Raw genomic sequence first — 14,777 nt, 5'->3', positions numbered from 1 at the left:
CCCACCCTACCAGATCACCATGCCCTGTTATTTCAGCCATTTTTAGGTGTGAAGTGGGTGAGAAAGTGACCTCTAAGATGCATCCACCGCCGCTGTGCCTTTTCAGAAAGTACTTCAGACTAAAACTGTTCTGAAGGGCACTGTAAAGTCATAGATGCACTCTCTGATTGCAGGTTGCCAAACCACAGTTCTACACCGCTTCCTCTAAAGGCCTTTCACGCAATTCCTGTAATTTCGACTTTCACCTGAACTCAAACTGTATTTTCAGAACAGGTTTCCAGACGAGGGGGCAGCTATTTCTAGACGTTTGGAATACTAGAACAATTGCCCTATCACACCTAATTATAATCTAACAGCTGGTCTCTTTTTAAGTTATATCACAGAGTCCGGGGATTCATTGTTTTAGAAGTGCGAATACCGGAAAAAAGGTTAGCACCTTAAATCATCAGCTCCAGCAGAGACAAATGACTCATCTCTTGGAGTTGTTTGCCAAGTTTTACTAAAGTAAAACGTCTGGCTCAGTAACCGGGCATCATATAAATAAACCGTTTAAAGACGGACAAGAAAGAATTCTGTCTTTGCCACTTTGTTAGCAGAAAACTTGCAACACATTACATCACCCTCATAGTGAGGGGAAAAAGCATTACTCTAAGAGACATCTAATTATATTAACACCAAAGATGTCGCTTTTTGGCACGGCTGTAGATATTACACGGCTCGGAGATAGCGCTGTTTATCACCACCTCAACGAAACGCCCGGAAAGTGTTGATATCATCATCTAAAGTCTGCTGCTATTAAACCGTTCAGGCTAACGATCTCGCTTTTTGTGTAGAAGTGGAAAGAGTCAGAGATGTGTAGGCCCAAGAGATTGCTGAAAGTTAAAGGGACAATCCACCCAAAAAAAATGGAATCTCTTGAACATGTTATTTTTATGATTTTGGATGGATCAGTCTTTGTTTTTGCAGACAAAATCAAAGCAAAATCAAGGCAGTTAATGTGAAAGTAAATGGGAAAGTGGCTGTGGAGAGGGTGATTTTAGAGAAATATTGATTTTAACGGTTATATACTGTATGTATGCATTCATTATGTCACTGTCAGAAGACAAGCTCCAAGGTCTGTCTCCTGATAATATCACAGATTACAGCCTTTTGGGTTCTAGCTTTTCATATCCATAAGTATTGAACTGAACCAAAGATCATAGAAATAGCATGTGGATTCTGTGCTGGGGTTGAGTTTTGCTGGAGGTGAGTGAATGAAGGGACGAGGAGGGGGGGGGGGGACAGGGCTCTCGCTCAACAGATCCAAATATCGTGTAACACTTAGAGCATCAGCTGCCTCCGAGCGAGAGGGGGGGGGGGGGGGAGCGCGTTTCGTTTCCTGCGCTGTTTGCCTTGTATCAATTCATTTCTCCCTCTACCGACTCGGTAAATGGATCTCGGCAGCGGGGAAATCAATACAGCTTCATAAGTCTGTTCTTGTCTTCCAACTTTAACACGGCGCGAGTCACGAACGGCAACCTCAGCCACAACAAAAGCCGGCTTTGTGATACTGCTGTGGGGAGTGACTGAGAAAAACAAGAGATATCATCTGCGGTGAATGATTGCGAGAGTTCGGAGCAACGCAACGCTGAGGTCTATTGCCAAAGCTGGGGAAAGGAAAACAATGGTGCGCTTGTTTGGATGCCCGATCCATTTCAGGGAACCCAAAGCTTTTATTTCTATATATCCACTCACAGGGACTTATATAAATAGCATCATTTCGGCTGCAACAATCTTCAAATGGAGCGATTCTGATTGCTTCAATTACAGTTCAATGGGAGGCTGCGGTGCTGGTTGGCTGGCTGAAAAACATGGCGGGGAGGATTTTAAACCAGGCCACTGGGGCTGGCACTTATGAAACGGGCCATTAGTCTGCTATAATTGTCAGCAATACTGTCACACATTTGTCTACCGCCTCCCCAGCATTCGCATGAACCATAAATTCGGCTGTCACATCAATCAGAGGCCGGAATTAATTGTGCAATTAAGATTCTCATTGCTTGGCAGATATAGCTACTAATGGATCAGTGACAAGTGTGATATGATCATAAAGAGGGGATTTTAATGTACTGTTTAATTGCTCTTATGTGGTCCACAGTGTTACAACAAGCCCATTTGTTCTCCACAGTCCGTAGTCCTATTGCAACCGCAGCTAAAAACGCTGCTCACTGTAGGTCATGGGATGATGTAAGGGCAAGCGTGGACATTGTTATTACGGCACTTCAGCATATATGACTGATCAAGCCCATATTGGGTGTCACACATTATGCTTTAACTATAGTGGTGATGCCTACCATATGTTTAGGGCCTGATTGAGTGTATGCATGTGTGTTTGTGTGTGTGTGTTTGTGTAAGATAAGGAGTTGAGATCATAGCGGTCATGCTGACACAGCAGCAAAACCAGCAGACTAATTCACTTATACAGCAGCAAGGGGTTTAGAATGAATTAAAATGAAGGCAGGGAAGTGGCAGGCCCGCATTGTGTTTCTCCATATCTCTTTGTTTACATCGTAACACACTGGGCAGTCGCAGGCTACGTTTTTTTTTCCCTGTCTTTGTTTTTGTGCGGCTGCTGTGGCGCTCCTGAACGCACCTCAACAGGTGAGTAAATGTGGAGTTACATCATCGGCGGCGGGGCAGGGAGGGTGTGTGTGTGTGTGTGTGTGTGTGTGGGGGGGGGGGGGGGGGGGGGTGGATGGACATCTTTTGGAGCATGCGGGGTAGTTCCTCATTTTCGCCCGTCGCCGTTGCTTGTCGCGCGGCCAGGCGTGACATTGACTTATTTATCACGGGGGGGGGGGGGGAAGGTGAAAACACAATCTCCGCTCGCCGACGCCGGGGGCGGCGCGGACCGGTGCACGCTGGGAGATAAACGCCGCCGATAAATACCCGCCGACGGCTATGCATGGGAAATGCGGGGGCGCCGTGTTCAAACGTGTTTGGGTGTGTGTCTTCCCTGTGTACGCGTTGGAATTTCGATGGTGTGTGTGTGTGTGTGTGTGTGTGTCCTTTCTCGCCGTCCTGCCTTGCCGCGGCCGGTCTTAGCGGAGCAGGTAATTGCGTCGGAGGTCATGAATAATGCAGGCGGGATGAGGGGAGCGGGCGGGGGAGTGGTCACAGACAGGAGAGCTGAGGCTTCATCAAGCGCCGGTTGCTTGGGATATTTCCATGGTGATTGCTTTTGGATGGCTGTCGCAGATTCTTATCATTTTGCACTTGTAGTTTTCTTTTTGGTTTCTGGTATTCTGCTTCTTGGGTGTTTTTTTCTTTCCTTCTCTTCCTCTCACTCTCCTCATGCCCTCCTCCCTCCTAGTCAGAAGCTACAAGCCCCAGTCTCTCTCCCATTACCTTTATTGAGATTCAGTTTAAACACAAGCAGACAAAAGGACCCACACGGCATTCATATAGCCGTTAATCTACAGACCACAAAGCACTGACTCGTTCAGAGCCGCTACTCCCATTCATGCATGGCTTTTTTCCAAGGACGCGTCTCCCTGAGGTCTTTCCATCACCTCACATCCGCTCCCTCTGATGATGCGAGCGTCCGCGAGTTAACCTCCAAACCTGTAGGGGGCGGCGTTCCCCCCGGAGTTTCCCGTCACTCTGTCATCACGCAGCCTTGAATCCACTGATCCCACCCCCCTCCGGAGTCAGGCGGCGGAGTATAAAGGCGCAAAGTGACTTTGTTCTCATCCCCATTGATCCGAACCGCCCACTGTGTGTTTGGGTTCGAGTCGAGCTTTGAGAAAGAACTCCTCTGTATCCGACTGTCTTTGTCTCCTCGTGTCTCTACTTCTCTCTCTTTCAGTGTACCTTCTTCCCTGTTTCTCCCCTTATGAAAAAAGAGCTATAGCAATCCTATGGCGAATTTTAGAAGGATGCTATACCAATATCCCAGCAAAACATTAACATATGCAGCTAGCATAGGTCAAAAATGATACTAATGATACCATCAGAGATCTAAAAACAAAAGAAGAAAAGTCTGATAAGGTCACTTTAAAACTCACATTTGAGTACCACAGACACTACAACACCCTATTAGAATATTATACATTATGGAGAGAGAGAGAGAGGGAAAGAGAGAGAGAACCAGATAGACACAGACAAGGGAAATTACCGAGGCAACGCCCCACTCTGCTCTATTGCCATTTAACCTTTTCTCTTCCCGGCGAGCGCACATTTATCGAAAGCTATTGAGAGCTATTGCCATTGCTACTGAAAGCACGTCAAAATATACCCCGACGGCGGTAATTAAAGACGCAACGCAAACACGCTGGGAGGGCAAATCGATTCCTACGGGACGCGTGCGATGCGCCCGGCATACAATAAAAATATCTAAACAAAAGGAGACGTGGAGGGATTTCCACCGCTGACATTAAACATCAGCAGGCAAATGTCAACGAGACAAAGAAGCGGCTCCTCTCTGTTTTCATTTACACCACTGCCTGTGTGTGTGTGTGTGTGTTATATGTGTGTGTGTGTGTGTGAGAAAGACTATACTTCTCTCTATGACAGATGCCTGCAGTCCTCGGGCACGTCACTCACGCTACAATTTAAAACATCATCGTGTGGGAAATAGATGAATGATGGCATGTGAGCGCTCACGTGTGTGTGTGTGCCCTAGCACTCCATGCACAAGTACACACACACACACACACACTCACGCACACATTCACTCACCCATCCAGAGTGTATGACAGCGGAGGCAATTACCAACTGTGCTTTTCCACCATGCTTTATTTGCAATAACTGTCACCGGCAGAGCCTTGCCCTCCTTATATCTGATTTTTATGAACATACGTAGGGATTATTGAGATTCCTGAAAGCCCGGTTGGAGGGGGGGGGGGGAGAGAGAGAGAGAGAGAGAGAGAGAGAGAGAGAGAGAGAGAGAGAGAGAGAGAGAGAGAGAGAGAGAGAGAGAGAGAGAGAGAGAGAGAGAGAGAGGCACAGAATAGCAGAATGCTTAATCTGCCAAGGAAGTAATGAAGTATTAACTAGCAGTCTCCACGACACGCACCCAGAGAAGTTGATCAAGACAGAGAGAGAGGGACAGAGAAAAAGGGAGAGAGAGAGAGAGAGAGAGAGAGAGATTATTAGGACAGCGTTTCCGTGATGGGCTTTTTCTAATCGCGTCACGCCTGAGGAGCAGAGAGAGCGTAGCCATCAGACTCTCACAGGCCGGGGGACCGCCGCGCATTTTTCACCGCCGCCGCACTCCGCGCCGCATCACTCAGCCACTGTCAAGGCTGCCGAGGAGAACCATGAATCCGTTGCGGTACTGTACATCCCCCCCCCCCCCCCCCCCGGTTACGATTCAAGCGGCGAGGCGGCCTCGGCGGTTAAGGAGAGCCATCCCCCGTAACCGCGAGGTCACGGGTTTGATCCCGGCAGCGGCCAGCGTCCTGTTGAAGGGTCCGGAACCACTAATTACTCCCGCAGAAGGATGGATCTTTTTTTTTTTTACTTCTATGTGTCTAGAGACAACACACAATGTTAGTCAAAGGTAATGCATACTACATACACAACAGTAGGCTGTGGTTATCCTTAAAATGACACCTTTTAAAATTGTGCAAGTTTCCTTAATTTCAACAGGACTTTTTGAGCTATATTTAATCCCAGTTAGAATTAAATAAACAACCAAATTTTGCTAAACTAGTAAACTAAAACTGTAGACCTATTAAAATATAGTTCGGTCTGCATGACTGGGCTGCTTTCTCACTGAAATAACAGCAATAAAGCATGGTATTTTTAAGGTCTCTAACACTGAATTTAAGGCTTAAAGGCTTTATTTAACAGAAGTCAAGGACTTTTGAGGCCTTCAATTAAGCATATTTGAGACATAATGAGGCTTTTTCAAGACCTGGAGACACCCAGTCACTTCCAATAAGACTGCCACCTAAATACCATTAATGTAAATGAAGCATGGTCACAAACACAAAACACCTGTACTGCAGTTTCCTGGGCAAACTCCAACCCATCCAAAGGGTTTCATTTTCAGCAGCAGCTTAAAATGTGTCTGAGGAGGCGGTTGTTCTACAGGTGGAACGGCTCCTATGGCGGGGGTTAACAGCCAGTGAGTGCCAGGCTGAGTATTACGGGCCGCGAGCGAGGTTGGCACCGCAGCCCTCCGGCCTGCCAAGGTGGCGTGACGGCCGGGGCCCGCTGTCAGAGCCGCTGAATGCAGCCTGGACGAGGGCAGTAGCCTCGCCATCTGTCGCCCGACAGCCAAAGTCACCCCGCATATAGGCTGCGTGTCTGAGTGGGAGTGTGTGTGTGTGTGTAGTAGGGAACGTGTGATCGGTGAGAGGTGTGTGTGTGTGTGTGTGTGTGTGCTGTGTCTTGATAATACTGGATAATACTGTGTGCGCTGATAAAACAGCCGAGCGAGCCGTCCCAACCTGTCCTCTCCCCTGCGCCGCTGGCCCGGGCGTGATATTAACAGACCGGAGCCGCCCTCCGCCCCTTTCCCCAAACACACACCGGACTAGATGGAACGACACGGTGGACGGGAAAGGGAATGGACCGGAATGCAGGGAGCAGAGTGGGAAAATAGACTTAAGACAGACATCGAGAGGCACGTAAAGGCTGGCGGTACGTCGATGTGGCCATCGGGACTAATCCATATCCCACGTTTCATATCTGATTCTATATTCCACATTTGGTGACCTGTAACAAGTACAGTACGGGAGCTTGTTTAACGTATGATGAATAATAATGATGGCAGTAATATACACTGGAAACAATGGCCATTTTAGCCAGTAAGTCGTAAAAATTCAGTGCAAAAAATTCTATTTTTCTTAAAACAGGTGAAAAATTCTGCCAGTGTGGTGAGAAAATCCCACTTTGCTCCAATGTAGATTCACTTGTTTCAGGAATTAGGGGGAGCAGAATAAGGCAGATCGGTCCACTAGTATCAAGTATCAAGAAAATGACACTTAATTCAAGGGAAACAAATGAAATTAAATTAGATTTTTGCTCTTGTTTTAAGGAAAATACGATTTTAAGACTCAACACAAGACTAAATGACTTGTTAAGATGGATATTTTATATTTTCAACACAGTTTTGTTTGTATTCAGGTTTGTAGAGGGATAGGACATGAAGTGCAGATGTAGCGTGGTGTTGCAATAAACTCTCAAAGGCATATTCTAAAGTCTCAACTGGATAATAATAGCAACAATATAATATAACAATAGGAATGGTAATAATATGAAGTTATGAGGGGAGGGACTGGCCTGGGTACCGACCACTTCTCTAGGCAGCAGGGGATCCTCTTGGCGGATTACCAGCAGGCTCACGGTCCCACCCATGGGTGTGGCCCGGAGCAGGGCGACCACCTCCTCCTGGCTCTTACCGCTCAGGTCCACCCCGCTCACCTGCACGCACACACACACACACACACACACACACAGAGGCAAAAATATAGTCAAAAGAGATTTTAACAAGGGGGAATGAATGCCCTCCACATAACCTTTATGCAGATTATCCTCTGAGCCAATTTCAGCTGGAATTAAACATGTTATTTCCCCCTAAAGTGAACACTCGCTGATTTTCATGTCAGCGTGAGTGAGGTATGATCAAAATATTGCTCCGAATAACCGCTTTCCTTCAGCAATTCCAAAGCCAGAGTTGAAGTGTTATAACCATAGGGAACATGCTGTATTTGACTCATTTCAACAAAAGCTTTCTAAGATTGAATTTTGGAACAAAGGCGTATCAGCAAAGGAGCATTTGCCTCTGAAATAACATGCGGTCTCTATATTTTGCGTAACACAGGATGCTGCATAATGGTTGGAGGTTGTAAAAGAAGCGGTGTCGCACCTCCTGTAGTCGATCACCAGCCTTCAGTCGGCCATCTTGGATGGCGGCCCCTCGAGGGAGGATGTTTTTGACGTATATGGGAGCGCTGCCGCCGATAGGGACGTCTCTGGATGTGATGCTGAACCCCAGACCCTCTGGGCCTAGGGAGAAAGAAACAAACAAATAAAGTTATAAGTGTAATGCAATACTTTATTCACCCCCTGTAGATTATTTTTTCACTTGCCCCCCTACAGTCAGAAGTCAAGTCTACACAACAGAAAACCTGGAGCTGGTAGGGATTCAGTGTCTTGCTCAAGGACACTTCAGCAGGGAGGATGCTTGCCAACACAGGTGTCTGAACCTTGGTAGTGCAGCTGAAGGACGGTCGGCCTACTTGCTACACCTGCTGCCCAGAAACATAACATCGATAAAGTTAGAACTGATTTAATGCCTTGTGGAACACTGAACCTGAAGCTTTCTGCTTCTGAGGAGAAAAATGAAATAACGTGCATGTATTTCTGTTTGGTAGAGCGTTTCAGCACGCATACCTCCGATATGAGTTCATAAAAGTCAACCGCCCAATATAGGCTCCTCTGGGTAAACATTGTGACATTAATTTTCTTGCTTTCATTTCGAAAACCTAATATAAAAGTCATACTGTTAACACATATACCCTATACAACAATGTGGCTATGATAATGTATTTTTTCTATGCGCGTATTTTTATCTGGTTGCAGTTATTGCTAATCAAAGTCAGAAAAGAAAGAAAAATATTGTGCCAAAGTGAGATATTTCTTCTATTATGACAAGAAACAAACTAGACTTGCCTCCATTTCTGAAACATCCTTTTCATTATGTGCCGCTGTAACATGACTAACCACTATGCAGGGATCAAATTATGGTTTTTGGCCATGTTCGGAACCTCCTATAGTTAATAAAAACATCCTTACTTCCAGCCTGACATTTTTCATCGGTTTGCCATCAGGGTGTGGCGCTCGACTCTCTAGGAAGTAAAAATGAAACATGTTCCCCAATTCTAAATATAAAGTCGATGCTATAAACCAAAATTGAGTGTTTATGATAAGTGCATGTGGACTGCAAAGCCGCTGTCGCAAGAGTACGGTCGGATTAAAGACCGGTTACGGACCAGAATAAGCATGGAGAAATGAATGATTATGGATTGCAGAATGCTCCAAAACGCTGTTCAATAGGCCCTTAAAATGAAGAGTATTACTTCTAATTCATGAAGATGCATGTTTTCCAAATCATCCAGGACTGGTACCATTAATAGACTTTTTGGATCGGAAACCCTTCAGACTTCGTGGCACAACGGTAGCAAGTCTGACAGTCGACAGTCTCCTATATGATATTGATGTCATAGTTAGGAGTTGATGAATGAATGATGATGAAAACAGTGATCTTAAATGTAATCTGCACACAAAGAGATGCAAGCATGTCTGTCCACACAAAGGGAATCCATAAATAGTAAACAGTGGCCTCATTGGTTAGACAGTCCATCCTATATCCAAAATGTTTGACCCCCGCAGTAGCCAATCTGTGTCCATTAACCAGCCATGATTCCTACTGAAGTGTCCTTGAGCGTGTACTTTTGCAAGTGCATTTCATAATTTCATCTCACGGCAAGGCTAGACTCGACCGCTGAATCTGCAAAAAACACTATACGATATTGAGGTATCAGCCGTGCAAAGCTGTTTGCTTTGGGTTTTAAGAGTGACCTTTAAGGTTCATCAAATGAATATAAATTGCCAGTCTGAAGGAAATAGGCAAATACAATAACGGATAAATAAGAGGATCTCGGGCCTGACCTTTCCTGCTGACCAGACCTGGATTTGTCAAATAAAAGCAAGGAAAAGGCTTTTCAAATGTCAGCTGGGGAATGTGGTATACCAAATAAATCGTGTTTGTCAAGTTACGCTTTGACGGAATATTTAAAAATTCAATAGCCCCCACTTCTGCGTCAGGGATTCAGATGAGTCATTAAGAACAATATTCAGAGAGATTGATTCCTCCGTGAATAACCTAGCCGCCGGCGTTTCCAGCAGTCGGGTGGGAACGCGGCGTTATGTGGTGTCAGCGGAGGCTTTTCTGATGGCGGTGATTAGTATTCACGTCGGGGAGGTTGCTCCTTTCACAGAGCTGTCAGCGCTTCTGATGGTTCATCATGACCTACTTTTCCCAGTCTGTCTGTCTGTCTGGCTGTCGAACCGCCTGCCGTCTAGCTGACAGTGGTTGTCTTTGCGGCCGAGCAACACAAAGAGAAATTCCGAACGGCGACTTTGTCACCGGCGGAGAGGTGAGAGGGAGGTTGCGTATCGTGTCTGTCAAAAAAGTTGAGGCCGTCGAGGATAATGAGGTTTTATGATCTCTCCGTCGGCGCGATATCCAAGCAGACGGAAATAGCGGCCGTTATTTATGTCGAACATTAAACCTAAGGAGAGTCGGTTTGTCTTCATGAATGCTAATCGTTTAATGCGAGTTCACGCACACACGTCGCGGAATGTGAACGAGCTGCCAAGGCAATCTGTTCCCTAGCTGTGCTGGACAGTAGAACTAGCTGATGTCCTGTAGTTTCAGCGCTGGATAAGCTCTACTGCATGATGCCCCTCTGCTTCTCTGTGCTTTGTTTCGCCCGAGTCCCACTCCTCTCCCCTGGCCTGCAAACAGCCTAATGAGCAGAATCAAACTCCTTCCCATTATAAGATCCCATCGTTAGCGGCCTCCAATCAGGCAATTAGGAGAAAGCATCTCTAATAGGCCTGCAGTAATTAACCACTGACGTCTTTATTTTGGGTAATAGAAGAGCAGGATAAAAGTAATTGTATCCCTTTCTGGATTAGTTGGAATCCTGGCTCCAATAAGCCAATTAAACAGCAAACATGAGGAGAGGCAGAGGCACATTAGAATGGGACTTAATGGGGTGCGTATGTCCTTTTCGACTGCATTATTTGATTAAGGCACTCTTGTTAATTTGCCATGCAAGATCTTCTCCTGCCACTCGGAACTCGGAGCCACTTAGGCCGAATCAGAACGATTAGAGCGAGTCGACAACAAAAGGTAAACTGCTGAAGGCTGTCTAGAAGTACATTAGGAGTAATAAAGTCTCGTGGTAATCAAATGGAATTCTCAAAATGGATTTCAGAGGCGTGTCCCCCCCCCCCCCCGCTCCCTCTCTCTCTCTGACTTTAGTGCTCCGTTACGTTTCAATTCACCAGCATTTGCACAATAATTCATCTCCGTTCAGATTTCGCGAGCGGCTTGACAGAAGTTTACAAGCGGGGCACGTCCATTCCGGCAAAGGCGCACTTTAAATTATGAGCAATAATCTGAGAAATCCTTTCTGACACTTGGGCAAGAGGATAGTTGGAGAATTATGAGTCGCGTCGAGTTCGAACATGAAGCGGCGTGGCTAGTGAAAATAAACTGAAACTACTGGCAGCGGTCTCTCGCTGGAGCTCCACCAACAGCCCTTTGGCTTGGGTTTCGCTAAAATGAGAGGGAGGCTTGTGTGCGGAGGAGGCAAAAAGAGGTCAACTTTATCACATTATGAGCAAATAGATTTAACTCGCAGTGCAGCCGCAACACTATACAAGAGCTCTGAAATATGCAAGGCGCGCTCGGGGACCTTCGACAAACATATTGCAGCAGCTTGTGACTGCATTCCCTGAGAGCGCGTTGCATTTAGCCTGCGCCGCTGCCCTCACTTGCCGCACTATTCCCTGAAGTTTACTGCTGAGGCCTTCGTGCCAACTTTCAGCAAAACATCTGCTCCCTCCGACAGAAAAGGCAGCGAGAGAGAGAGAGAGAGAGAGAGAGAGAGAGAGAGAGAGAGAGAGAGCAGGCAAGTCACCTCAGCGTTGGTTCATTTCACAAGCAAGTGTTTCACAAGTTCAATTCACACAAAGATCCGCCGCAACGGCTGGGTAACGTATACAGCTCCTCCGGTATCGAACGGCCGTCCAAGTCTACAAACAAACCGACCTGAGCTGGAAGCGGACTGATTGCTGAATCTGATTCCCTAGACCACAATGTTGATGTGAAGCGCATCAAACCGCAAACTTTGTTTTCAAGAAGGAGGCTTTTGGCCCGTTCAATTAAACAAGGCCCAGAGCCCGAACGTGTCACAGAAATATCTGAATGTTTCTCAAAGATTTGTGACTGTGGCAATTTATCGCTGTTAAAAGTAATTGCGTCTTTGCGGCTCACTCCTCCGACTGTGTACTCCCATGGAAATGAATGCAGGCACATGATAAGGCAGCCCTTTATCCCCTTTCTCTTAACAAGCTGTGAGAAGGTTAATTAAAGGACTGAGGGGTGATAGAGTGGAAAATAGGTGGCTGAGAGAGAGAGGGGTGTTATTTGTACCTCCTCCCTCCCTTGAAGCATCAACCATTTTATGACTGTCACTCACAAATCAGCAGCTTGATGAGCAAAATGATGAGGAAATTGCTTGTGTGTGTGTGTGTGTGTGTGTGTGTGTGTGTTAAAGGGTCCTCTGCTATCTTTGGAGAGGGCTGTTAAATGGCAGGATGCAGCTGTCATGCAGAGATTGATCCATGAAGATCCACGCATGGGATCTGGCCAACAGCGAACCTACTCTCCAGTGATAAAAGCGGATACTGATGCCATTTGTCACTGAAGCTCTAATCTGTCTTAAAATGTATTATTCTTAATCACCCATGCCTGTAAACAAAGTAATACGAGTTTGTGAATCCTTCCTAAAAATGTGTATGACTATTTTCCATTGCAGCCAACCGTTGAAGCCAACCATGCCGTTATTTCCATCACTACTGACTTCCAAAATCTACATCGAAGCCCACGGATCCTCACTTTTACCACCATGGATTCCCTTGGCCGTTGGATCTTACCTTTCTTTAGCTGGATGTTGAGTCTGCGGCCCGTCTTGTTGAAGTAGGAGCCGGCGGAGGGGTTCGCGCTGACCCTGCGCTGCAGGGAGGGAGAGGGGGCCGACGGGGTCCTGGAGACCAAGGCGGGGGGTAACGTGGCGTAGCGTCGGCTCGGCTCCGGGGTGCTGCCTGCCAGAGGACCCGGGTGGCTGCTGACAGAGGGCGAAGTTCAAGGTCCCGGTTATTTTCCACCAACCGAAACAGACAATTCATAACGGGGAAAAGGGTGGAAAGGAAAGCCACAGTGCCTGAGCTGTTTACATCCAAGTTTAAACCCATTTGCATAGACAACGTTGTGTTCTTCACTGGCACTGTAGAAATATTGGCAGTGGAGTCTGTAGTACTTTGCAGAATAATTTGTACTTTATTACTGAACCAGAAGAATAGTTAAGATAGACTAAGCTCACGGCTCCCGCACTCCAGACTCTGCCGTAAGGATGGGGCTATCTTAAAGCAACAGCTATTGGTGAGCATAAGCTGTTCCGTCCCTATGTAACATACCATAACATTATATTTTGAAATAATCACAAACCAGAACACCTTCGCTATCACTTGAGGTTGTCTTTTTTTTTTTTTTTTTTGGCCTGACCTGACAAGATAGAATTTTCTCACTATCTGTATATTTTTGTCATTGACAAAAGTGCAGTATTGTGCCTTCCATGTACACACCCAGCAAACATTTCACAGACAGCGATGTGCAAGAGGAGGCCAAGTTCAACGTCAACCCCAACATGCATAAACTTTTCACAATATGATATTAAGGCACGGTTTGGCACTATATCTGCATGGGTTTTAAACGTTGGCGCAGGCCGCTGGATCAACATCGACTCAACCTCAGAGTGTTCGCTGGGTAGGGAACACCTACAAAGGCTCACCGCCATATGTGACCCTCGCCGCACAAACAAAAACAGAACGCCAAACCCACTTGTGGTTGAGGCCGGGGTGGGGCCCGGCCCGGGACGTCAGACCGGAGCGGTCCGCCGGCTGCTGGGCGTCCTGGCTGAAGCGGACCCTGTTGGACTGCGGCGGGCTCAGCTCGCTCTGGGCCGACAGCAGCTCGTACTGGCTCTTCACGGCGGCCGGGACCACGTGGAAGAGGATGACCGGGGAGCGCATGGCCTGCCTGAACATGTTCTGGGCTCTGGGAGGCAGAGAGAAGAGAGGGGGGGGGGGGGGGGGCGAGGAGGGGGGCGGAGGTCACGCGGACAGAAATGAATTAGCTTGAACGCGATAAGAGATAGAAGTACAATAATGTACGATCATAGCGCGGCAGATATAGGAGGATACAGGAGGCTATGAAGTATGTTGAGAGGAGAGAGGGAGTTGAGGAGGTTAACATGGCTAATCGCAGGACTAATCGCAGCAGAGCGGTAAAGGACAGAAATTACATTATCTATTATTACCAGTATCAAGGAGGGAGAGAGAGATAGGGACAAGGATGGGAAATGGTGAGTCAGTGGGGAGACTTTCTGTATTTTGTTAGAGTATGCCACTGAAATGTATATGGAGTATCTATCTACAGGATAGTGAAGTGTGTGTGTGTGTGTGTGTGTGTGTGGTAAGAGCTGACTGGACATGAGTCGACTAGACAATCAGAACAGAGACGATGAATCATGCAGCAGGGAGGCTTTCCAGACAACGAGGTTCCAAAGTAAGCAGACAGACACTTCATTTCTTAAAGCTGGAAAAGGGGGACAAAAAAAAAAAAAGCCAAAACACACAGAGTTTCGGGGCCAAATAAGCCGAGACAAGAGCTCGACATCATTCCCAGACGACGAGAATTGTTTAGTCTGGTTTCGCCGGCCGCACTTAGCATATAGATAGGCTGGCCCGGAGCGAGCCGCGCCGCCGCATGAGGGGGATGAGGGGCCACGGGCGCGGCGGGGTTCTGGATTCCAACAATCCCACCTCCTGTTCCCAGACTCCCATTACCAGGCCGGCGATACCACGCTGATCCGATCCAAATGACTTATTGACAGCCGCTAAGCTGCATCCGCCACAATACACAGCACTTC

The 14,777-nt window shown here is 47.0% G+C and overlaps 1 protein-coding gene across 1 annotated transcript in view; it reads right to left on the bottom strand.

Moving 5' to 3' along the window:
* The window catches only part of LOC139657746 (partitioning defective 3 homolog), a gene marked incomplete at its 3' end in the record, with an annotated part of 222,588 nt that overhangs the window by 31,479 nt on the left and 176,332 nt on the right, over window positions 1-14,777 (bottom strand). Inside the window, exons 9-12 of the mRNA XM_071535696.1 lie at window positions 13,688-13,903; window positions 12,724-12,914; window positions 7,859-7,998; window positions 7,285-7,413 (exon numbers count right to left, since the gene is read on the bottom strand). Coding sequence (XP_071391797.1) covers window positions 7,285-7,413; window positions 7,859-7,998; window positions 12,724-12,914; window positions 13,688-13,903 — 676 coding nt within the window. The remainder of the gene's footprint in view (window positions 1-7,284; window positions 7,414-7,858; window positions 7,999-12,723; window positions 12,915-13,687; window positions 13,904-14,777) is intronic.

The sequence above is a fragment of the Centroberyx affinis genome, unplaced genomic scaffold (genome assembly GCF_046629955.1).
Source record: "Centroberyx affinis isolate AG114_WGS23_722 - 3 ecotype Tasmania unplaced genomic scaffold, CSIRO-AGI_Caff_v1 ptg002748l_1, whole genome shotgun sequence".
Taxonomy (NCBI): domain Eukaryota; kingdom Metazoa; phylum Chordata; class Actinopteri; order Beryciformes; family Berycidae; genus Centroberyx; species Centroberyx affinis.
This window is presented reverse-complemented; position numbering and strand designations above follow the sequence as displayed.